The sequence below is a fragment of the Varroa destructor genome, unplaced genomic scaffold (assembly GCF_002443255.2).
Source record: "Varroa destructor unplaced genomic scaffold, Vdes_3.0 BEIS01000001.1, whole genome shotgun sequence".
NCBI classification, from domain to species: Eukaryota; Metazoa; Arthropoda; class Arachnida; order Mesostigmata; family Varroidae; genus Varroa; species Varroa destructor.
In genome coordinates this window covers 12,124,592-12,150,367 of record NW_019211454.1, presented here as the reverse complement: position 1 = coordinate 12,150,367, position 25,776 = coordinate 12,124,592, and the positions used below count along the sequence as shown (strand labels likewise).

The 25,776-nt window shown below is 40.7% G+C and overlaps 1 protein-coding gene across 6 annotated transcripts in view; it reads left to right on the top strand.

Moving 5' to 3' along the window:
- LOC111245772 (5-hydroxytryptamine receptor-like) overlaps nucleotides 1–25,323 on the top strand; it is a 55,412-nt gene extending 30,089 nt beyond the window's left edge. For 5 of the 6 annotated variants that reach the window (XM_086987526.1, XM_022794521.2, XM_086987521.1 and 2 more), the window contains 10 exons: nucleotides 2–85; nucleotides 2,478–2,587; nucleotides 3,161–3,212; nucleotides 5,279–5,370; nucleotides 10,222–10,342; nucleotides 10,889–11,074; nucleotides 14,498–14,764; nucleotides 15,564–15,876; nucleotides 16,219–16,372; nucleotides 16,626–25,323. In XM_086987526.1, coding sequence (XP_086843652.1) covers nucleotides 2–85; nucleotides 2,478–2,587; nucleotides 3,161–3,212; nucleotides 5,279–5,370; nucleotides 10,222–10,342; nucleotides 10,889–11,074; nucleotides 14,498–14,764; nucleotides 15,564–15,876; nucleotides 16,219–16,372; nucleotides 16,626–16,674 — 1,428 coding nt within the window. In that variant the 3' untranslated portion in view covers nucleotides 16,675–25,323. The remainder of the gene's footprint in view (nucleotide 1; nucleotides 86–2,477; nucleotides 2,588–3,160; nucleotides 3,213–5,278; nucleotides 5,371–10,221; nucleotides 10,343–10,888; nucleotides 11,075–14,497; nucleotides 14,765–15,563; nucleotides 15,877–16,218; nucleotides 16,373–16,625) is intronic. The other variant, XM_022794554.2, reaches the window with a different exon arrangement.
- Nucleotides 25,324–25,776: the final 453 nt, after the last annotated feature.

Below are 25,776 nucleotides of genomic sequence, written 5' to 3'. Positions count from 1 at the left end.
GGTATCCAATTATCTTGTACTATCTCTTGCGGTAGCGGACCTTATGGTGGCTTGCCTAGTGATGCCACTCGGTGCCGTATACGAGGTAAGTGACTGATATTGTTGCTCAACTAATTTAACGAAAAGTGTTTCTATCAATTGACAGCGCTGAAGTGACGTACAAGCTTCTGACGCTCTTCGAACATCCGTCGCACTAATACCTAGAGAATAGATGGCCATCTGGTGGGAAATAAAATCGCAATCATTCGATAGTAAATAGAGTCCTTTCTCTCTCTCTCTCTCTCTCTCTCTCTCTATATATATATATATATATATATATATATATATATATATATATATAAAGTGTGGTACCCCCGTGGATCTTACGGGCATTCCAAATCTCTCACAATACGAAGTATTGTATAAACTGCCTATTAACTTTTCTCATGCGCAACGTAAAGTTTGAGAGGCAGGGGAAGGCTCCGCGTAACCTTTACATACACCGTTATAGAACGCCTCAATTTAACCTGCTTATCGGCCTTAAAAATTGCCAATGTTCGTGAACTTAGTCGTCGATGATGCGGACGATTATTCGTAAGGAGGCTGCAAATGTTTTTTTTATTGTTTATCAGAGTATCTTGACTAAGCGTATCGCAGTGGGAGTATATCGGCGTTGGTGCTTCGTAAATGTTTACAATGTAACAGAAATTGGAAAGGTGGGGACGTACTTCACATACAAAAATGAACTCAATATATTCCACACTCTGCTCGTATAAATTGGTGACTTACTTACAGCTTCGTATCAAGGACGCATTTTCTGTAATAGTAGCAAACTTTCTAATAGCGACGACGCGAGTAAACCCGTGAGTTAGCAGATTAACTAAATTTCCGATTCTTCATCACGTCGCCGACGTTGTCGTCCTCAACCGCTGCAGTCCGTACGTACCTGCGTTATAGTAATTCTTTGATTCTGAGTCTAACCTCTCCCTTAATCATTGGCTGCCTTACTTCTAGCAATAAGAGCACTAACTAGCAGACATCATTACCTGCATTTTTGTCAACATTAACTTTTGCAACAGCTCTTGTGGCCATTATCCCAAGGGACATGAGGAATGGGCCGAGCTTCACAAAGCTCTATCTCTATTAGGATGAATACGTTTAATGCATCAACCTGAAAATTAGCCACCTGTCTCCCAATACTGAACTAAGAAAGCTCTTTTTACCGGAGGAGCCAGATTAGTAAGAAGAATGCCGCACTTTACTACCTACTGTACACACACCTAAGGGGGTCGACCGATGATGCTTGATCTTCCCCATTATATTAGATCCGGTCAGTCTGATCCAGCCAAATCAATTACTCATCAGTAGCTGATTGCTTAATAAAGGTCGCTTCCAGCAAACGTGTGTTAAACGTAGTATGAGGCGGGTTAAGCAAGCCACGTCTCTGACCTATGCCTCGACTAGAACGTTCGGTCGACTCTAGATATAGCTTCTAGTTCCCCACTACATAGACTAAAATCTTTCCATAATATAGCAACTGTGAAACGAGTAAACGTGCCTTTATATGAACTGCAGGGTGCTAGTAAAGGAATAGCTAGAAGTAATCCTGGTAGTAATAGTAGTCGTAAACAACGTTTTATGTATATTGCGTGGAGGTAAACGGCGACAAAATCACCTTAGACTTACTGCCCTTAACAGGACAGCGGTCGCCGCAGTTCCTTCCCAATGCATAGCAATGCCTATTTCAAGTGACACATCGTAGACTTTTTACAGTGCAGTAATTCGTTCGACAAAAAAGCGCAACAGCATCTATTTGGATTTAGCCGGTGCAGCGCAGGTAACAAACGCAGCACGACGGTTTTGTGGTCAGTTCAATACACTTTATTCCAACCTACAAGTAAACATACGGCGTACGCATCTACTTCATCACGCCGAAGACGTCTGATTATCTCAACGCTGAAGGCTAATGGCGATATTTTAGTGCGTGAGTAAGTACTCATTGAAGAGAAGATATCCATGTATGACAGATGACTTTAGGGATTTATATATATATATATACACGTCGGTGACAGGACTTGAACAGAGCAAATATGAAATGGAAGAGTACGTTTTTTACACTGGCATACGTTTCGAATAAAATTCACGAATACCGTTAGCGTTATCGAACGTGATTGAACGTGTCAATAAGTTTCTCTCTTGTTGTGCCTGCTCTATTCGATCTCTGTATTAAATTTGGGATATATCCCCGTCTATTTCGTCCGCGCGCACTGTGTACAGAGTCACCACTGGATCCCCGCATTGTTTTAATTTGGCATCGGCCTGTATGATGTTATTCCGTTGCGTGTATGTAAGCAAGGTCGTCTCAGCCCGTACGTTAACTTATGTTGTACCAGTGGGACGCATATGGGACATGGGTTTTTCGGTTGATCTGATTACAATAAAGACGCGCTGTCTTGCCGATACGCTTCTTCTGTTGTGTGCGTTGTCTATTTAATCAGGTGAATCAAGCGTGGATACTTCCGCCTGCTCTGTGTGATGCGTGGACTTCAATCGACGTCCTTTGCTGTACAGCTTCAATTCTGCATCTTCTCGCCATCGCCGTAGACAGGTTTGCCTCTGGCTAAGGCACCACCTCGTACAAATTTGGGTTATTTACGATAATCATATCATATATCTATTATAACGAATAAGTACATATACTTGCCCATTCGTTGTAACGTGTTTCAACTGTATAGGTTTAAGCTCGATCCATAAAATGATGTTTATATGAGTATGTATCCACTCGCACTATGCCAATTGTACTCATTTAAAACATGATAAAAATCTGTTGAATTTTTAACGGGAAGAGTGGTATTATCACCGCTGTTGTTTCCGTCCTCAAAGTCCAACCAACCGAAATAGGTCAGGACCATTAAGAATATCGAGCGCTCACTTATGAATAATGTAATATGAGTATAAACAGTTTTTACGTTTGCTTTCCCTTTCGCTTCGCCGCTATTTGCTGCCGTAGGTGTCCGATCTCTCTCTATGAACCCGTAAGATTTTAATTGTACAACCTGACAGAGAGACCCCGTGTCGAATTATGTCGAATCCCGCCAGCGACACACGGCAGACTTGTGCAAAAAAAAATCTCATTAAAAAGTTATGTCTAACTACAGTTTACATCAATATTTAATTACAGATATTGGGCAGTTACTTCGATCGATTATATGCGGACGCGAGATGCATCGAAGGCGAGTCTCTATATCTATTGGGCAAGATAATGAAGCTTTTGTCTACATGGACCACACGTAGCCGTCGCTGCATATAGTCTCTATTATCAGTTATAGGAGATTGTGTCATTTTACTGATCATATCTTATTCGAAATCTTAAACTTATGTAAAAAAACCTATCGTGACTGGAGCACAGGTGTGCGTATCGAATTCAAAAACATACATACACATGTACGCAGCTGTAGTAAATATTATGAACGTCAATTGCTTTTTCTTTACCGGCAGAGCCAGCGAAATTGGCAATAGCTTCTTAAACATCTTCCACACCACTGCTTCGTATTTTTTTCACAAAAGTCGCCCCGGTGGCCAAAAACCCTTTTTACCGAAGGAGGTAAATATTCTATTTGGTTGCTTAATTTCACAATGATAAGAATCGAATGAGAAGCATCAGTTGTGGGAATAGCCACAAGGAGGGCGCAGCTAGTACAGACTAAACGATCCAATTGTGTCAGGCTATCTACTTTTTTCGTCTGTCTGGCCTTCTTCCTGCGATTACCCGAATATCTATTGTCAGCTTGCTGTTTCTCTATCTGTTCGGAAAGGAGGACCTTCCGCTCGCTGAAAGGTCAACAGACGGACGGTTTGGTAAATTTGCGCTGATTCTACAGCTGCCCACGGAGCCCGTACCTCATTAATTTGTTTTGCAACTGCCCCGTACCAATCTGTCTTGACTGTCTGGCAAAAAGAAGAAGAGCACATTTGTTCGATGCGCGCGAATCCAAGCGTTCTTTTGCTGGACTTCGTTACGTACGTGCTACTCTGTTCAGTTGTTTCGTGCAGCTTTGTTGAGCCAATGGCCTTGCGTCCCTTTCGCTACGGTCGGAAACCAAAATCGGTTAGTAGGTCGATGAAGGCTACGTCCGGTCGGCAAATCGAAATAAGAGCTTAACCTTCCTTATCCTTCTTAATCGGCGCTACCCTCCATTCTGCTCCATCTTCGTATTTGTTCGCATCTTGTTTTCTAGCGCGTGTCACATCCTAATGTCGACGTTGCTCCGATAAGTTTACTGGCTCGATAGCTAGCGGGCAAGAGCAGCCGACTTCTACTGTGGGAAGTAAGGATTTGCCCGAATTTTCGGAATCCCGGAAGGGACATAACTTGCCTGCCCTCGTTCGGATTTTAAAAACGTTAGACATTCGTGTTTAGTAAAAGGGTTAGCTCGTAGAAGTGCATGGAACTCGTGTAGGATATCGGCGTTTGTCTACCCAGGCATTTGCACAACAGCCAGACGATCCCTGTGACCACTATTTGAGTTTTCCGCTAACACCTAATATGGGTCTGTTCTAAGCAAGCCCCATACCGAACACAGGTAAAAATCGCATCCAACTTTATAATCATAGGTCTCTATCGCGTTCAACGGCTGCAACAGTTGCTACCGTCTGTTCATTCGGCCATGTCTTTCATGCACGGCTTTACTCGTTGTAGCGGACGTGTCGACTTTTCGTCTTGTTCATCTTATCGTTTTTCACACGCACATTTTTTTTGTTTTTTTTTTTTCTTTGGTGGCCAGTGTCACCTGGATGAGCAGCACTCAAAACTTAAACAAACAGATATCATATCTAGTTAAGCTTTTTGCGGACATTTATTAGTAGACGGTTCTGTGTAATCCAGTGCTGGGCACCAACTTTGACACGATGAATCGTGGTTTCAACTTGCCAGTTAATACAGTGACGTGCAATAACGTGCTGCGCTTATTCACAATAGGTAACCATATACACGAAAGCGTACGAAAATACACTGAGAAGTTATAATTTCTAACTGAGATCGAAATAGCGGTGTAGGTAGTTTTGCCGCTATAGACGGCGAACTTTGTTGATATCGTAATCGTATGTAAGGTTCCTTATAGCGACCAACATCGTCGCTATTATATCACTAAAGCCAATTAAATGATAAAAGTTCGATATATTGACATTAAATAACCATTAGATGACCAGTAACCTGGACGATGGCCCATTGGGCTTTTGTTTTCTGAATATAGCTCGTTCTTGCTCATCCCTTTATTCTCCTTTGTCGCACTTACGCTAGGTGGGCATTATGATCGCCGTCGTGTGGCTGGCCTCATTAGTCGTTTCGATCGCACCCATCTTTGGATGGAAGGATCCAGGGTTCTATAACAGGTCAGTATTGCATTAACTCGTTAAATAATTGCGCGTTTACGGAATACTGTGCAACGCGCAAGATAGATAGGCCCCCTGCAAAAAATCTATGTTACAATTATTTTTCAAAGATATTATATGCGAGGAGTCTTTGACGAAATTGGAGCTTTGTTACAGAATATTTCAGCTTTCAGAGTTCCAAAGATGGAAAACAGTATGGGAGATTCACGAACGTTTGTGGAGGGATGTCAGGGGTAAAAAAACAACGAAGATAAACTGGTATTTAGTTTATGGACGTATTTTTCAACTCCCTGCTATGGATGTGTCGATGCATTTGGTCACAGCTAAAACTTGATTACTGTGACTGTTAATTCATCTACCCTGATCTGGCCTAAGTAGGACTTTATAGCAAACTCAGTGCAGCCTATATATGCGTGTCGAAACAGACACGCTATCGTCAGGAAAAGCTGACAGCTAATACGTTTAGTGCGAGGTATTGAAAAAAAACAGTTTTTTTTCGTTAGCTACTGTCCATTATAATCAATGAGTATCTTCATTCAGAGCACAGCTGCTAAGTTGCTACAGCTCCCTGCAGTCTCTTCCAGCCGTTGCATGGCGGCGGTTCGCCGACGCGATTAGAATATCTTTGGTATCGTTCACGTTGACGGCGCGTCCAGGCTTATAAAACATGCTTTAATGGATTGCTGACTCGCTTTAAACATTAAGGCCACCCGAGGGTATCAGAGTTCCTACGGTCGATTGGTAGTAAATTAGATTGCATCCACGCTGGCTGGCTTCGCCGGCGACTCTGAAATGTATAGCACCAACAAGCTATTTGTGCAAACTGCTGGCTTCGGAGTCAAACTAAATAAACTCAAGGTCATCAGAAAGTGCATGTTAATATGATAATCAATACTTGTCCTATGAGATTTAAGGTCAGGTCAAAAGAAGAACGCAGACATCTTTGACGACGAGCTAACGACGAATATCTTGTTTGGACCAGCGGTAGAGAATATCATCTAACAAACATTTTTCCGTATTGCCCATGCATACAAAAGGATCGCATTATACAATAATAATCTGGAACCGAGCCTGGACTGTTGAGACTAAAAGGCACGTTTTTTTTTGGAGTTTCCATTTTTTAGTTACAGGAAGTTATGCTAAGCTTAGAGCAAATCGCCTTGTAGGCGAGTATTTTACAATAGAACAAGTATGTGATGCGACAACAACCGTTGAAAAGGAACCGTTGCTACGCTTTTTGATCCGGTAGCATTGTCATTGTCTAGCCCGATCAAGCTTAATGCAGTCGAAGCTGCAAAGAGTAATGTACAAACATGTCTGCAAACAATAACAGAACATCGGCAGGGAAAGGTGATAAATACTTTGTCGAGGTGGACCGCTACTCCGGCTTCTTTTGTCAATCATGCATCCTCGCGGACGTCAAACTACCTTTGAGCATCTCCTGGAATTAGCTCAAATCTGGAAAGCATCAGACTATGAGAGAGAGCTCGAACGTGTTACCTTTCTAGTGGGACACAATACCTCGCGAGGCTGCCTATACGTATACGCGAAAGTTACTTTTGACAGCTGCTGTTTAATCCAAATAATAAACACGACTGTTTGAAAGCGACTAAAATTCGTGTTTAATTGATCTTCGCATGAGGATAAAGCCGACTTTCTGTTCGAACTCATCATTGACTACCATAGTTCAGTAATAAAACTTTTACGATGTTCACATTGTTTATACGGACAAATGTCTTATACGAATTAATTTTATCTCCAGTTTGATCTTATCATCGACCGAAGTCCAATATTACCATTGTCTAGATAGGCTTCTTGTCGTACGATGAATCAATTGCATTTCTACAAGCTTCTCACGATATGTGCAAAATGCGCCCGACGCATTGTCAGTACATAGTAAATGGGTCTCTCGCTGTCTTCACACGTTGAAAAACATAACTAACTTCCCTTCTTTCGATCTCAACGTGTCTATCGAGTCTCGCTTTCTAACGCTCTAATTTTATGCGATGATAGTTCAAAATTGGCTACGGAGACTTTGTTTAACTCTCAAGCATTTACTGGCTACATTACAGATTATCGGAGCATGTTTTTTTTATGTCTTACGGTTTCTACTACAACGGGTGCTTTGGGTTCCGTATGACAGTCTAATACGCAGTCAGCGAATCGTTGGCTATCTTCATCTCTTCTTATTAAATTCTGTTTAGTATACAGCTGTTCAGCTTACCGCTGTCTAAACATGCGTCATATTCGTTGGAAGCCTGGTTTGTAGCGTCTAATCTACATTTCAGCACAAGTCATCGAAGCACAACTTACTTTTATTAATAAAATAGTTTGTAAGTAATAAACGCTAAACAATCACTTCATATCTAATTTATTTACCCTTATATTAATTACATAGATTTCGCCAGATCATCAAAACAACACTTATAAGATCTACGCAATATGCAGACATACCGTTGTCTGGTCATACTTGAGAAATGTTTTATCCAATAGTTACTTTACTGGTCGTCGACACTGGGATTTCCGTTCTATGATTTTCTGGGTTATACCAGGCATTTTTCGCCATCCTCTTTAATGGGAGCAAATATTTTGTCTACTTGGCATGGTCTACCAAGCCCTAACGACCCAGTAGACTGGTGCAAAAAGCATTTGACTTTAAACCGTCCGAATTTTACGGCCATAAATGCTGTCTTCGGATAAGATCAGTTGAGTTAGCCCAGCCATCGCTGATAGCTCGGTGCTTCGGTATGCTAACAGACCGTGACGATCTTTTATTCCTTAATCTTCTCTTCGAACTGAACCCTTTATGTCGATGTTAATGTAGAGTCATCTGAACCGGGTTTAGCGTAGCATTCGCTCGAATTTTTCCTTCCGATGGCAGTCAGAAAAGCAGCCGATTAGGTCGCCAAACCCACCGAGTTAAGTATACAACGTGGTATGGTGGTTTTGCTAGGGAACGAGAACAAGGAAGTTTTCAGCGGAGCTCATCGCGAACTCTTCCGTCCATAGTCCCAGATCTTTTCCCGCAGATGTTTAGGTGCCCTGCTGAGTCGAGCTAACTCCGGTTTCTTCGTTCGTTCATTTCCGTTCATTGGGGAAAGTGAAAGAGTACGCTCAAAGAAACCGGCAAGAATCTATTGTTTAGCCATTTATTAATGCCGAAGGTTTTGCTAAGGGGCTTTCAACAAGGGGTGTAGTTTGGGAGATTGACAATCGCTTTGCAAGATGCCGTCTTTAAGATGTACCACTCGCATATCAGGTATTAGACGACAGGAAGAATAGAAAGACGGACGATTGCGATTAGAGTGTACGCCTATCATATTGTATATTAAGAAAGTTACTGGACAACAAGTTCTTCGTTTACATCTTATATGTGCATCAGTTTCCGACCTAACGTCCGTCGATACGAGTTACTGACGTCTTATGTATTAATAGCAATATGTAGCAACACTAGTAAAATTAACTAATAGTAAATCACTAAACTAGATAGGAATCTATGAAGAGTGATCCAAATGAATTTTTTTATTGTCTGTTTACCGGGCTCATCAGGATTGTTCGAAGTCGATCAGGGTTCGATCCATCATACATGTAGTAAGCTCATAATTCCACTATGCCACCTTCTCCACTACCTACCATAAGAAATCGTCCAAAGAAATTCTTAATGAATGATTCGTTTATTAGAATATCTTGAGCAATCATAATAATACTCTGTTACGCTGTTACTTACATTTCACGTAAGCGGCGTAGGGTAAGGCCTTTCGTCTAAATAGTTACTCGGCCCAAAGTATCTGGCCTTGTTTGTGGATTTGCGAATATATCTGATGACAGTGCTTTTTGTCGCAGCAATTGAGTGAGTAGACAGGTGAGCACGTACGTCATCTTGTGCGAGCTCAATAAGTACAAAAAATGGCTATATCCAAAGTTCCGAACGATACATTCATTCGGGCGTGCCTGCAGCTAAATTATTTACGCAATGAAACCAGTTTCGGCCACCTGCCAAATTGAATCATACATCGTTGCTGGTAATAGCCAGAATATATTGGAAATTCTCGTAGACCTTTAACATATCAGTGATTAGTATCTTGGTGTTTACAATAACCAAACATTAACGTATTTTAATTTTCCTCCAACTGTGTCCGTAAATTTTAAGAATTACGAGGCTAATGTAAGAGCTACAAGGAGGCGTGGTATGTATAATGTGGTACTGTCCTTCCTCCCTAGATCAGACATCTTAAAAAATAAATAGGCAGCCGGAAGTATGAACGTAGGTGATCGCCGCGCCACTTGCATTGAATAGAGTTGGGATTTGAAGAGACTGTTTGAAGATTCTGGTTATTTTTGTTCTGAATAAATTGTACATTGACGACTTACTATATATTTTGTGTCATTGAAATAAGCCATATCTGTACTATATAGTGTGAAGTTGATTTTCAAGCCGCGAATTGTTATTTGGATGGATCTCACATAAATCATTGTATCACCTGAACGTAGTCGATAGGCGAAAAGCCTATGTAATAAAGTCAATGACGTTTGCGCTCACAATTTACATTGTGATCGGGCATTTTCCATAGATAAGTTGGTGTACGATCGTATGAATGTGCCTCTTTTCCTATCTCACTGACAAGTTTAAGTAATTTTTAGTACACTCATCTTCTTTTATGTTTTTTCGGTATTTCTCGGCGATGCTGCCATCGGTTTAATGTGTTTTACCGAACTATGTTTTGCCACAACCGCACGACCATCGTGGATGGCGTCTTAAAAACGACCTGCCTCAATATGAACGCTCAACTCTGTCACTGCAATTGCTTCCTATCATGACAACAATGACGTTTGTGGCTGTTGTCCCGGCAGGGTCCTGGTTGAGAAGAAGTGTCTGGTGTCTCAGGATGCGCTCTATCAGATTTTTGCAACATCATCATCTTTCTATGTGCCCCTCTTTCTCATACTGTTGCTCTACTGGAAAATATTCAAGGTACGTACTAGAACAACGCACGTCCCACGCGTTAAAAGTTGCACAAAACAAGAAATAGACGCTGTCGTTGCCGCTGGAAACGATCGGTAAGATTCATGCGTACTTCTATCGCTCTAGCAGGTCATGTACCTGAAATCCACGCGCAGTCAAGCTCATGCAAAGAAGCCGTTGGCCCCCGAAAATGTTTCTCATAATTTGAAATCAATAGTAGTGAGCCTGACAGTCAATGTTGCTGAAGCCATATTTTCCAAATGCCAACCGAGCAATTGTGTCCAAGTTTCCCTGTACGCTACCCTGTACGCAGACATATATACGGCATGCTCGAGAGCACATAGATTCTGGATGAAATTGTTTAATGCATGGCTTTGCTATCTAGCATATATGGTAGCAAGGTAACATTTTTACTGATTTTATGTCACTTGTTTTTTATGGGTCCGTGTTGGTCACGCGTGATCATCTATGCGACGCCTCCTTGTGGTTAACTTATGCTGGACTGCTGAACGGTATACGATCGATTGTATATCATCGTGGATGGCTTATTTTCAGGTTGCCCGCCAGCGGATACGACACAAACCGGGCAAAAATCAGAAGCACATAGCTGAGAAAAATCTCAAGGAGAAAAAAACAGACAAAAAGGTTCATAACAGCGCACCTAAGGGCACTGGAGAGCAGAAAAGCCCCCAACAGCAAGTTTACAAGAGCAATAGTCCTGCCGTTCTCATAATACAAAAGGTAGGTGGATATTTTTAACCTTATTTTCCGCATAAAAATTTCCCTCTGCATCACTATCGGTTACCTGCGAGGAGCTCTGGCATTGATGCCAGCGTCATTATAAGGATAGGGGGCCAATCTTTTTTCGTTTGCGTCTAATAATATTTTAGGTCGTGCCCGGAGTTTGGCGTTGATTACAACCTTGTGAATTACTTTATCTAATACAATTACTCGGTGATAACACTGGTACACGTATAGGGACCTATGCATTGTATGTGGCATAATAAAGGCCAAAAATTCTTTTTCGTTGATAATACCGATCACTCTGGGTTAATTATAAGAAAATTTTACCATATGCGTTCATATTGAAACGGCATTTCTTGAGACGAGTGAGCAGTGGACGATTGTGCCTATGGTCCTATACTGACAGGTACACGAGCCTTTGAGCTAACGCTGGCACTAGCTATAATTTTACTTAGGTTCATCGTAGACAGTATATACAGTGCACTTGACATTTTACTGTATAAATACATCATATATATATCAAATTCAACAAATAACTTCTAATACATGTGTATATATATATATATATATATATATATAAGAATCCGTTTGTTGCTTAAAAAGGCCAAATAGGTTTGAGAAATGGATACGTACAAGAATGGCGATGCCGACATCTTTTCATAGAACAGTACGCGCTTACGTTACAGTTGGAGGTATACGTAACGAGTATTGAGCTTGCCGCCGCAGTGTTCACAAACGTGTGGGTTAGATAGAACGACATATACATAGACATTGCTAAGTGTTGAAAGGTCATGTTAAGAATATTTGCCCATCGTGGGGTTAAAGGGTGCAGTTCCTCAAATGGAATGTAACCCTTCAACATTGTGCCAACTCGATTTGTTTGTAGAGTTCTATGTGATGGCCAAGAGGATCAATAAAAGGCGTGAGTTAAGATAGTATTTTTGTCGGTAATAAAAAGAGCATCTGTTAAAATTTTTGCTATCTAAATACTTTGTTATGAACATACGACGCTCATATGTTTTACTTACATTTATATTCATCTGACCTAACATAAATCCTATGTCAATATATGGCCCAATACAGCTTAGGATGTATTATTTTATAAGTGCATTTTACCCGATTGGTAAGAAGCAACGATGCACTATGGTTTCTCCATGAACAACACAATTGAAAAATTTGTTCCTGTTATTATTGTAGAAATGTTTTGCAAGGTACTAAAGACAGTCGGTGGTCAGTATCTTTCGTGTTTGAGCACAACAATCACGCATCGCGATAGCACTTCAATTAAACGTCTTATTAAATGCTCGTTTAAATCTCTTGAGACGCTGGACAATGCACACGGAAGCTTGTAATAATATTTGTCGTAAAACAGGATAATTCACCTAACGATGGCTCAGGCCGACACCGGTTTGCGGACCTATCAGTGCGAACGTATGCTGATGGCTGCAATGAAAGGGAACTGTGATCTGTTGTTTTGTTCATGTAGAAGCTCGTTGTTTGCTCGTATACAGTAACACATACATGATCCCAAAGGCAGTGCTATAACGTTCGATACAATGTAGCATCACATCAACAATGATGTCCATATACTACCGACGATAAAATATACATCGATCGCGCACTAATAAGTATAACACTCCCCAAGTCATTATTTCACGTGGCCGAGCCCTACATTTCAAGCCTACGCCCTTGTAAACAGTGATTACATCCTAATACTTGAGACATAGGTTTTTCTCTTCGTTTCGAATCGTCCCGTTATTCCTACGTTAACACATTGGCCGTCTCTACGTCAACTAGCCTGCCATCGTTTGTAACATCTTAGGATGTGAAACATTTTTTCGATACCTTTTTCTATACATACGTATACAGATGTACTCTTTGCTTTGTAACGCTTTTCCCTTTGATCTATTCGTCCGCGTGATTGAGCTCTAAGCACGGGTCACTGGAACGTCCTGTTTCTGCTGGCCCTGGTTATTGGCTTTTTACACAACGCTATCTAGCACTACGGCTAGGTCACTGGAGCCCAAGTCAGCCTTAATTTACTGGCCAACACACGCGATATCACATATACTATTATAACACGACATGCTTACTAAGCGTATGTATACTTACTACTCGGAGTCACAACGATAGGTATGTACGCCCCAAGCTGTATTGTTTTTTTAATTGTGTGAGCGCTACGGTGATTTGTCCTCCCATGCCCCACCATGCTCCACGCAAGAGGGATCCTAAGCAAAAAAGGGAAAGAAAAAGGGCCGAAGACAAGTATTATCCGAATTTTGTCTTGGTCGCCGGCATAAGCGCTGTCACAGGTCGAATCGACAGCGTTTTAGGAAAACTTTTCGTCGTTGCCTAGACTACCCTTTCATTCTCGGCCATTATCGACTGCACCCTGCTCCGACAGACGCTGGCTGAGCACAACGACAAGGTAGCTAGCGCGCTCTGAGGTTACAGCAGGATGTAAAGTTTCAGCGAGCTGAAAAAAACAGCTAATTACGTGTGGGAAGTTCACTATACTTGAGCATAAATTAATGAATTCGCAAACTTCGTATCGTCCGATAAGCTGAGCGTTTAATAGAATATTATTAGTGGAGCCTGTTGTTAACAGCGAAGGCAAGCCATCTCCATTTGGTTGCTCTTATCGTTGCCGTTCCTAGGAAAACTGACATAAGCTTAAGTACTTTTAAGGTAAAATTTCGAAACTTTGCTACTCTTGTGTGTGTGAGCTTTCCGTTTGAAGCGGATCCATTAACTCCATATGTTCAGATTCACACAAAAAGGATTGCTTGAGTCCTCGTATGTCAGCTCGCTATTACTGCACCCATCGTTTCAATCAACACTGAGTGCGGTCAATGTTGATTAACAGCTTTCTTCGATATTTTGTTACAATATAACACAGTTATACTACACAATCTAAATAATAGCCTGCCTTATATTTAGGAGTTTGTACAACGAAATCATCGAGTGTGCGGAGTCCATTCATCTTAAAAACTACACCGTGCTTAGAGGCAAGGAAGATTCGAAAGTAAAACAGTACGCGATTCAATTCATCATATAACCGGTGTAACATTAAGATCCGTTTGAGCGTTCTGTCTAGCGGCTTTCGACTCGCCTGTTTAATGCCCAGTTCGATATGGGTCCCTGTAGAAGTTCTTCACGTATTACAAGTACCGAACGATGGAGATCTGTTCAGTCATGCAAAGATTTAAATTTCTGGTAACTTATATGTGTTACTGCATTAAAGTACAGTTAAGGCGATGTGAAAGAAGCGCATTTTTATTTACGTCGGTCGAAAAATACTGCCAGTTACCAACCAATCCTTATTAGTTGGTTAGAAAATGATTGGAAAGAAAAATGTTTCATAGATACAAATTAATTTAGGTAGCCAAAGCTGAACCTAATAAGTTTCAGTCCTTTCAGGACGCTTCAACATCCAGTCAAAACGAGCAAACCGTAGTATACCCCTCAGTGACGGTAGACCGTGTACCTCCCGGCCAGGAAACCCTTGTTACGGATACAACTTCTCAAGAGGTTGCTTCGCGAGTCCCGCAGCAGCAGCAACAACAACAACAACAACAACAACAACAACAACAAATGCCAGTTCAAAAGCAGCAGCAACACATTCAGATGGCACATATCACTCCACGAAGTGAAACTCCAAATGGGCTAGCCGAGACTCAAATACAGGTAGGCGATATATATATATACACAAACGACCGTGTAATTGAGTCGAAGGTCAGCAGCAGGTGTACACTATAAACCGTTATGAATTTAAGGTAATTCTTGTACAAGTTTATCTACGTTCAAACGTCAGTGACAACGGTCAAATTTTCTTAGACGCGCGAAAGCTGTTTCTGTTTTGAGCCGATTTACGATACTAGCATAAAGTGTATTTGTTTCGAACACAACATCGGGACAACGATCGACCAGATAATTCCGCGTCGTGCACCCAAAAATCTTATCCATATTTATCCGTATATTATTTACTTCATGATATCTATAAGCCACCGCTCTATCGACAATCGCGTTTAACAGCCCCCAAAAACCATTCTTTTTTAACGAAACGTTCGCACTGGGCTCTTCTCTCATGCCCGCATCATAACTTGGCTAGCCATTTAATCGAATTAGTTTTGGCATAAACAAATTCGTCATGGATTTTCAGTTACTCTCAAGTAAGTCATAGTAGGTTTTCATCTCGCATAGACTTGTTATGGCCTACAGTTGAGATAGCTATATATATGCCGTTTTATGAACAAACCAAAGGTACTTTAGAATTTCTAGAACGGCAGTAGAGGCAATCAAGTAGGTACTAAGGTACCGAACCTCCTATGGCACTAACCGAGCCATATCGCTTTATATTCGTTTTTGGATTTCATTCGTTGACGCTGTTGCGGTACTGTACAATATTATGCGACACCGCTATCATCGAACGGAACTGATTTGATGTTTCTTCTGCCGTCAACTCTACCGCTTTTCACCTCGACAGATCTCAGTGGCATCAGGTCCCCCTGTAGCGCCTGGGTGTCCCGTTGTCACAATGGACTTCGAGACGCCAACGTCCCCGCTATCACCTCCTGCGCCACCCACTGCCGATAAGTCGGTAGCAACCGTGACGTTAGCGGCCAGTGAGCCGGTTGTTGCCTCTTCGAAAAGTCATAGCGGTCACTCAATTGGACGGCTTCTTGTGTTGACACGTCGGGAAAAATCAAAACGGGAACCCCGTGGGAAGGGCGCCACTGAGGAATCGATTGAGTCCCGGCGCGAGCGTAAGGCGCGGAAGACTGTCGCGATCATCACAGGTAACATTGATGATTGAATTCGTTTGAAATAGAACAAGGACTCGATTACGAGAGCTTACAGAGCAGATGCTAGCTGACTAATTAGTAGCCTAGAACAGTACAGAGGCCTTACATTTTATTAGTCACTGGATTGATGTTTTAAATATTAAGATGGCGTCGTGGGCGAAAGGGGTCAGTTCGTAAAGTTCTATTAATAATCTCTTTGTACCGCTCAACTAAAGACAGCTTATAATTCAAACGCATTTACTTAATTAGTTGTCAGTTCTCAGTGTTTTTTTCCCATTCAAATATATGCTTGAATACAGTAGAATTTCTCGTTGTGTTCACATCTGACATTTGCAGGCGTATTCGTGGCGTGCTGGCTGCCGTTCTTCAGCACAGCGCTCCTAATGGCGATTTGCGAATCGTGCGCCCCGCATGACCTTGTCTTTTCACTGTTTCTCTGGCTTGGATACGTCAACTCCATGCTTAATCCTATGATCTATACCATTTTCAGGTAACTGCGCCGTAGGCGAGCGTACTACCCTAGTCACCTATTTTATTATCATACATTTCGACCAAGAACTGAGGACAAAGTTCATGTTCACCTTCATATAGAGCGTTTAAATTCACGCGTAGAAAAAAAATGATAATCAGATGCAACATTTTGGCATCCTCGTTTTGTCCTTGTAGGCCGCAGAATCCGTTTAAGTTGATGAAAAAAGCCATGTCTGTATTCATGCATGGTTCCACTTTTGCATCTTTTTCAGCCCGGATTTCCGCAATGCGTTCAACAAAATTCTACATGGTAAATGCTGAAAATACCACTACTACTACTACTACTACTACCACCATAAATAGTAATGGTACTATGATAGAGCTAGAAATGTTGATATATTTGCTATATATCCTGGGTACAAAGTGTATACATGAGAGACGAACCTTAACTATGGCGCGCTCCTCGTGGCCTGGGATACTTCACTTAGGATGGCCAGCCTTGCCATACAAAACTCATTCCGATAGGCAAATACTTTCGGTAGACATATATATATATATATATATATATATATATATATATATATATATATAGAGAGAGAGAGAGAGAGAGAGAGAGAGAGAGAGAGAGAGAGAGCAAGAAGTTTGATATGAAGAGAAACCAAAATTTCGCTCGAATAACTCTATCCTCATCCTTGGAAAAGTCCCACAAAAGCCTCGTTTAGACGATCCTTACATGAACTAAGCATCGGTAGCAATAAGCTTCTACGCTCTTTCAAGTTTGATCTTAACAGAGCACTCGTTTGGCTGGTTGCACTGGTGAGTATTTTAAATCGATATAAATATTGCCGGAATTCATTAAAGTTTCTTTAATTCTACCTTATCGATTATACGAGGTCCTACCCTACACTTAAAGTACAAACGAAAATTCGCACGTGTGTGGGATATCCAAATGGCATGCGATTCTTCCATCTGGAGAACTGAAGAAAATGCGAATGAGTATCGATCGTGGACGCAGATTCAGCTTCGTTTTGGTATTTAGTGTTACGTTTTAGTTTTCTATTGTTCACTCTTCAGTCTGCTAGCGTACAAGAGCTATAGGAGGCCAAGCTAAATTTGACACAGTTCAAGCTGCAGCCAAAGACGGAATAGAGGCCGGTCGACAACTCGGGGTCTATCACAGCTATGACTACTGCTCCCTAAGCAACAACCGCGTAACTGCTCGTGAACTGGTGGTAGAGTTATATTGTCCTTCTTTGACGATCTTCAAGTATGTGTTGACTACAATCGAACGTTAAATCCTACGATTTTTGATTAAAAATCAATTACACGCATAAATTTGTAACTAACAAGTTAAATGGTTGCTTTCGCCGGCTAACTCAGCGTGAGTTAGTTACTGCTGAAGACAGCGAAAAGTAACGGAGGCGCACACTTCTTGTTGGCATGGGGTGCTTCAGAGTTGAGCTAATGCCCACTACCTATGAAGGTAGAGCAAATGGGGCGATAGAGTCGCTTAAACCTTCGTATATTAAACGACCCCTGACGAAAGGGGGGGGGGGGTAAGACTTTACAGAGCCGAAGTTCTCGCGGAGTTTGCGGGCACGTCATCTGATCTATGGAGGTTTGACCAGACCAAAAAAGCCAAAATAAACGATGAAGCAAGCACAAAAAACGTCGCTGAGAAAAAAGTTTTTGATTATCTGCGCCTACGGCTGCGGCGGTTCGAAGAGTAACTGTAAGTGATCCAAACAAGTACAACTTCATAATAATATTATTAATAATAATAATAATAGTAAGTATACAACTACGAGAAGAACGATATTAAGAACAACAAGGAAACATATTAGTAGACGAAATGAAACAACAAAAGGTTGAGGTCTCATCTATGTAGATACGCGGTAGCTAGTCCCCGATAGTAACGGGGACGGTAAGGCATGAGTTAAGTTACGCTAGAAAACGTGGTGTATTGTTACCGATGATGATACTGTGGTTATAAAATACAATTGGCTTTTTGTTGCACGTAGGTAACAAAACCGGATAATTAAGCTAGAACGTAGACGTACGTGCATATTGTTATCGGGGCGTGACAAGCTTGACAAATCTATTTGAAAAATACATACGTGTTAATAATCTAAAATCCACGGAACGCGTGACCAACTGTAGACACTTTAGTGAGGCGTGTGTTGTTTCGAAGAGGGCATTAGAACATACGCTGTTCGATTGCCTTCGAGATTTCCAACTCAGATCAGACAGCGTCTCAGGGTCGGTCGGTCGGTCGGCTAGCCAGTACCGTAGAAAAGCTCTTCACTCTTGGCGGCATCTGCGACAACTGCTGCATATTGCGTAGTCGAGTTTGCCTTGTGTAAGCCATGGTTTTACTAGCGCTGATATCGCTCAGTTCTGTGTAGTAGTTTAACGTGGGATAGGGCATCGTTAGGAGGTTAGCCGTATAACTTAATATCAGTCCAGAACAGGTAGCAGACAGGCCGAATTAATCAGTAAGTTTATGTATTTTTGCGTTTACACTTACTTCATTGTGTGGGAAAGCAAGGCATGGGATAGGGCGTCATAATGATCTGTGACGGGTGTCTCTCAGAGAGCCAAAGTTTGTATTTGTGGATAAATTTTTGAGCTAGTCTAGTCCCCTTTCGGGCCTTACTGTGGTATTAGAACGGCAACAAATTGACTGAACTTTGTTTAGCGTATCGCATAAACTTAGTCAGATAGTATACATACATACATACATGTAGTTATTTTTCAGTTCTGTGAAACGATGAACTAGGAAACTGTAGCACTTCGAACGACGGAGAATATAGAAAGCGTGGTGAGTATTACTATTACAGAAAATATCCCATAGACATAAATACATCTATCTATCTATATGTACAATAAAATCGCATTGTGACTGGTCGCTCTTCGTAACTGCGTAACGAATCAAGTTATAAACGTCATCATTGTTCGAAACGAAAACGTTTATTAGATAAGAAGAAGGGTAATGACGTACAGACCATAATTTTATGTGTGTACTCCCTAATAGTGTCTAGTCGGTGGACATAATAATGACAGTCGGGTTTGCCATCATTCAATTGTACGAATGCTAGCGTATATAATACAATATATAAACAACTTACGAAGGTAAAACAGTAATAATAATTATCATTACTGTCATTATTATATACTAAAAAACGTTGCACGAACACACATAATTGCGATGTGATAGTCTTTGCATTTTTCCATTTGTACAGGGTAAAATGCAGCTTAGAACATGGCTGTACTAAATGCCATCTCCTGCTGCGCGTTGCCGTGAGTTTGTTTGTTCGTGTGCGTTAGGTTAGGCCGATAAGGTGCAGACATACAGGCACAGGAGAACACGCAGGCTTCTTCCCCTCTGTTCCTTTTGTTCTTCAAGAGTTAAATATGTGTATAGAAATCACATTTGTATATAGCCTATGTGAATGGATGGCCGTAAGCAACAGAGGCGCTAGGGTTCGTTTTCAATGAAGACTGACTAAACAACTATTTAGTTACGAGGCACATTGCCATGCTACGGTTACGTCAAATGTAAAGGCTAATTTAAAGGCAGGCAAGATACTGAAGACAGATGACGCGAGAGGTAAGGCCGTTCAAATGTACGTCTTTGGAAGGTGTTCAAGTATACATATATATATATATATATATGTATCGTTTGGTCGTTGACAAAACTTTACACAGGCCTTTCCTATAGACGTCAGTGCTAAAATTGTGTGCACCGAATCGGCTCTTCAGATATCGAGTAAGCATTTGTAATTGACTACATGAGGTAGGATAGGACTCAGCTGGAAATACTCTGGGTGTTTTGAGGCATATTCGAACGAAACAGATGCATGCTTTCATCGAAATCTTTAGACCGAAAGCGAAATTGAAGATACGAGGTTCAAAAATATTGCAGTGCCGTTCAGTTATTTGGACCACCGGCAGTGTTTTTGGCTTAACTCGAAATCAGCTTCGCTGTTTTTCAATGTCCTTACATAGCCGCCTACATAAAAGATAGGACAATGACGGTTTAACAAAAGCCTTCCTGTGCATATCATACTAGATATTACCGTTGTCTCAATCTGCACAGACGAAACGCCGCGTTAAAAAGACGAGAGAAACGCTTGCTCTCTTTGATGGCATAGGGGGTTAGCTTGACTGCACCATTGGGTCTGTGGTGAAACGATATCTCAAATGTTTCGAACGCTATCTGAAAACTATTTTATATAATGTCTGCCATCAAAGCCGAGACAAGCCCTTGAAGACAGTGATCGATGTATAGACGATAGAGATACACTTTTACAATAAAAAAGAAAGTAAATGAAGTGGCAGAGAATAGAGATGGACTGAAAATGTATGTGACATTGTTACAGATATAATTATTATCGTCGCCATGATCGCCACATTGCGATTAATAATAACTAATTATATAATTGTTGCTATTATTGATTTGTAATATTATGACGAGTATTGTTGTTATGTAATGTATCTCTTATCGTCACGGTAGACACCGATAGAAAAAATAGGTAAGAGTCACATTTTATGAAATGAACGTTGAGGGCTAAAATTATATTGGACAGGCAACACACAAAAAAATTTATCAAGCAATTGTCGATAATTGTCCATTATCTATCCTATTCACTATCTAAATAGTGTTTCCCTGTTAACCTTTGTCTAAGTGATTGACTTGATTTGTTGACAGATTTTTTGAAATAAACCTATGTGGCGGCAACTGTTTTCAAATAAGACAGAGTTTACGAGAAACAAGATTTGCCCGTTTGTTTTTTGTCCAAATCACAGCTTTCTCTATCTAGCCAGCAATAATATATTCGACCTGTACTTATTGCATCCTACTCGTAGTGTTGCTTTACTATATAATAACATTTATTTCCATAAAATAATAAAACAGTATTTATTTATGTTTTGACCGAACGAAATCTTACAAAAAAAAAATATGAAGCAAGATAGTAAATATAACAAAGGCACATTAAGAATTCGGACGACAACGATCGATATTCTTTACATAAACACATTTACGTAAAATCCTCTACATACACATTTAGCGACAAATCATTGCATCTATATCAGGGCATATCAGATTTTGTTACATACAAAACTTAGATAAAAAAAAAATACCTAACAGTAATTATTATTTTTTGTTCTCGATTGAAGTTACGCAGTCGCTTCACCAATACACTCAGGATAGTAATAATAATAGAAATAGGAAAAAAAAACGTAATAAATCAATGTTAATAGACCAGTAGGTGATTATTCGGTGGCGCCTTAGTCGAACGGTGCTGCCTGTCCAAAGCCTTCGACATATTTTAGTTACCATTTTTATATTGCGCTTAAAAGAGACCTGCAACAAACCGACGGACACAGTTACAACAAACAAGAAATAAAAGAACGAGCGAGAGGTACAGTTAAAAAGGAAAACATGCAAAACGTCGAATGAAATCATTCCAGGACATCGTTGATGTTGATGGCGAACGGGATCCTGCACGAACACAGAGACATAAAATGTATTCGTAGAACCCTTGAGACATTCGCACAGTTGGAAAGGTCCATTAGAAAGAAAGAAAAAAAACACAGAATTCTTCCAGAAGTTCTTCATGCATAAAATACAGCCAGCATAACTGACAGCAAGGTAACGCTGTGCAGAAGGCAAATACTCCACATTAGGACGCACTGCTGCCAACAGCTGTCATCTGTGACTTCGTGTAGCAGACTCCTGCTATTTTGCATTACTCTACCAACAAAAATCAATAGAATCCTAATCAACTACTACTAATTTTAAGTTTCATTTTAATAAATGTTTTTTTGCCGAGCTGAACCTGGCGTCAAATGAAAGCTAAGTGGAAGTTACTCAACCGTATGCCACTTTGACACTGGCTATCCACTCGCGAGCTGTACCCGTTGACAAATTTTTCTTCTGCTATTTTGGTGGCTTAAAGGCCTTTATAATCGGCGATACATAACAAGGCAAATTCTGACATTTCTACCTACAGCTTCCGCTACAGGCACTGTCTTAGGATGCCGTTTATTTAGGCTGCCGAAAATTGAGCCAGTGACACCAAAATCGAGTTAATCTTCCATACATAATTTGGCCAGGAGCAGCACTTTTGGAAACTGTTTCGAGACCTTATCGAGGGCAATTGACCTTTGCGGCCTCAAAAAGGAATGGTTCGACGCCTTCATTTGCGCGTAGGGTCTACGTAGGCGATTTTGATAATTGTTAGCATCACAGACGGCATCGAACCATTTGTACTTTCTGATCCATCACCCAACGCCGTATCTCTCCTCGCACACAAACACATACGAAAAATAAATTGATGAACTTTTGCGCTCTTATTGAAAGCCTGCTCGTCTGTAGTATCGCATGTTTACGTTTTGTATTGAACGCAAAAGATTGCGGAAAAAACAAAACCAGCCGCAGCGTTCGTAGATCGGTAGGGCAGCTGTTAACTAAAGGGAAAAATTTCACCATCATGTGTTCGTGACCGTGATACATCACCCATATACGAGGCAAGTGCCAGCGGTGGTGCGCTGTCGACAGATTCAACATACAGTCATACACGTACGTATATGTATATATACATATATATACACACATTCACGGATATATAAGTGAAACAATAGTCACACATATTACTCAATCAGATATATACATCCACTGCACTCGCAGCCAACAGCGGCAACCTTTTTACTACGAAAAACAACAGCTGTACGTAAGGATGGCAACACGAATAGGCTCATAGTACAGTCGTCGATCGAATACTAAATCATTTTGACTAGAGCAAAACTCGACCATGACGATGGAATTAATTACGGCGACTGGCAAACGACGGAGTCATGGCAGCGAGTGTGTTATGGCGCCCGATTGACATCAAAAGATTGCGCATGCAGATCGATTGGACCGCGGGATGTGGGGAGAGAAAGGGTCACATATAGTCGAGTAAGACAATAGAAAAACTGTATAGGCCACACAGCCAAAAACAAGAAAAAAGTCGGAGAAACAAAGGATTTCAGGAGAGTACAGCTAGGTCATAAAAATAGGAGAAACACTTTTAAAAAGGTTTTTACGGCCTGCTGTGAACATTTGTATGAGATAGCTGATTGAAAAGATCAAGTCCACATTAGACACAGCATCAATAGATGAACGAAACTAGGAAAATAGATTCATGATAGGGAATGAAAAACGCTTGGTTCAGCTAGCGAAAGAAGGACTGTCTAATTTCCTAAATGCTGCTTTGGCCATCGATATAAGGATAATGTCAATAGCTGAAATGCGAACGACCCCTAAGCACGGTGATGTTTTGTGGTAATAGCGGTACAGAAACGGCTTTGTCATCCCTAATATTTTACTAGTTCTATTCCCTATAGATTGCAATGTTCACCAAGCAAATAAGTGCTCGAATCTACATTAGTTGATAATTGACATAGCAAACGGAAAGCGTACGACAATGTTATGAGATGTGTCAGAGCCTGTGTCTGTACAGATGGAGAAAACTAGAGAAAATGTTGGCCGTCAAGAGGAGGTTGGTAAACAGGAATATAAAAAAGGACATCTGCTTGCCCTAAACAGAAAGCAACGATAATAGACAACATAGCCCTGAGGGACACCCCTAGAATGGGACTGCCTCTATCGGCTTTCTATACTCTTTGCGTTCTTTGGATACGAAAAAAACACACGATCAAACCGCAACAAAAGGAAAATGCTTTGGTACGCAAGGTCCTGTTGCTTGATTCGCGTCATTTGGACGGTATCAGAAAGATCCACCCGATCAGCCTTCAACTTCTCTGAGATTCCGAATTTCCTAAGATTCGTCCAATCCGCCTATAACTTCTCAGAGTTTCCCTCCGTGACTCGCTTTCTGAAGGCTAGAATAAATCTAAAGCCTGCGCTTGACAAGTGGACTCGAACGTCATTGGCAACAGGTCAAAAACTTTCCTATTTGTCAAATAGATACGCTAGACCTGCCAAGCGCATCATAGCAGCATCTGTCGGGAAATTTGTTGTGGAAAAACAGTACTAAAGACATGGACGCAGAGCGGAAGGTAGAATTACGGACAGATTCACACACGCATAGAAACAAAAGGCCACACAAACACGCTCGGAGATACGCTCATACCTGTACCAACATACACTAATCACGAACAGGCTTATAGCAGAAATAGCGGCAAACCGATATGTGCAGACAGCCATAATGGTAAACAAACGGGCTAACAAAAACAATTCGTTGAGGAGCCAACAAACATAAACTGATTACCTAACACTGTCCGCTGTGTATCATAATATTATATTATAAGTAGAAAGAAAGCAAAACATGCTTTATTAATATTGGTATTCGGTGTATAAAGTATGTACGATAGAATACGCAGATAGTTAGACAGGAAAGAAAGAACGAAAAAGCCCTCACAGACAACAGGACAATATTCACGTACTAACCCACGAAATGCAACAAAAACTACCTATACATATACTAAATATATTCGTACATGGCCATACGAAACCGACGATAAAATCGCAACGCAAACAGAGATATGATTTATGAAACGGATGTCACGTAAATATACAGTATATATGAACCTAATAATGAAGTAGTGTGATATGGGCGTCAGAGAGAGCAACAAAAGGGGGCGAACGAACAAAAATTGACAGCAAATGTACATGTGTATGGTTGATGCCTAGGTAGAGAGGTTGGAGAGGTCAACAGGCAGGCAGGCAGGCAGGCAGGCGGAGACAACGAGATGGAAGTGAATATGTAACGATTATAAAATTGCGACGTTGACTAACGATGAAAATGCCGACCAAAAGGAAGACAAATGAAAAATAAATTGTGGGATAGATAGGGAAAAGGCATGAAAAAATCATAACATGGTTACAACGAGAGAAAAATGTGAGAAGATTAATTACAGAGGAAACTGTAGTACGAAAAGAAAAGAAAAAAAAAAAGAGAAGCTAGACTGAAAACAAGACAGCAGACAGGAGCAAAATATACATAAATAAATAAGTAATAAATAAATGATAATGATGCGGGATTAATAGAAGATATACTGAGACAGAGATAGTAAAAATAAAAGAAATATATAGAGGTATAAAAAAACAAAGACGACAAATAAACGACTGCATTTGCTGGAAAACAAAAATGTATGCTCAGTTGGCCTTTTTTTTTTTCGTAGCTTTCGTTAGGCATTCGTAAAGAAGGACTACAAGGATTACTTCAAGCTTTAAGAACTACAAGCATTACGATATTCGCTAGAGTCTGGGGAACAAAAATTAAAGTCTTTCACATTCCGAATTGTTTGAATTATGAAATTGGCTAAACAACAACTTGGTAGAGCCGCATTTTTTGTCTAGTTAACACTATTTTTTTGTTAGTCAATTATTAAGAAGCCTATCGAGATTCGCAC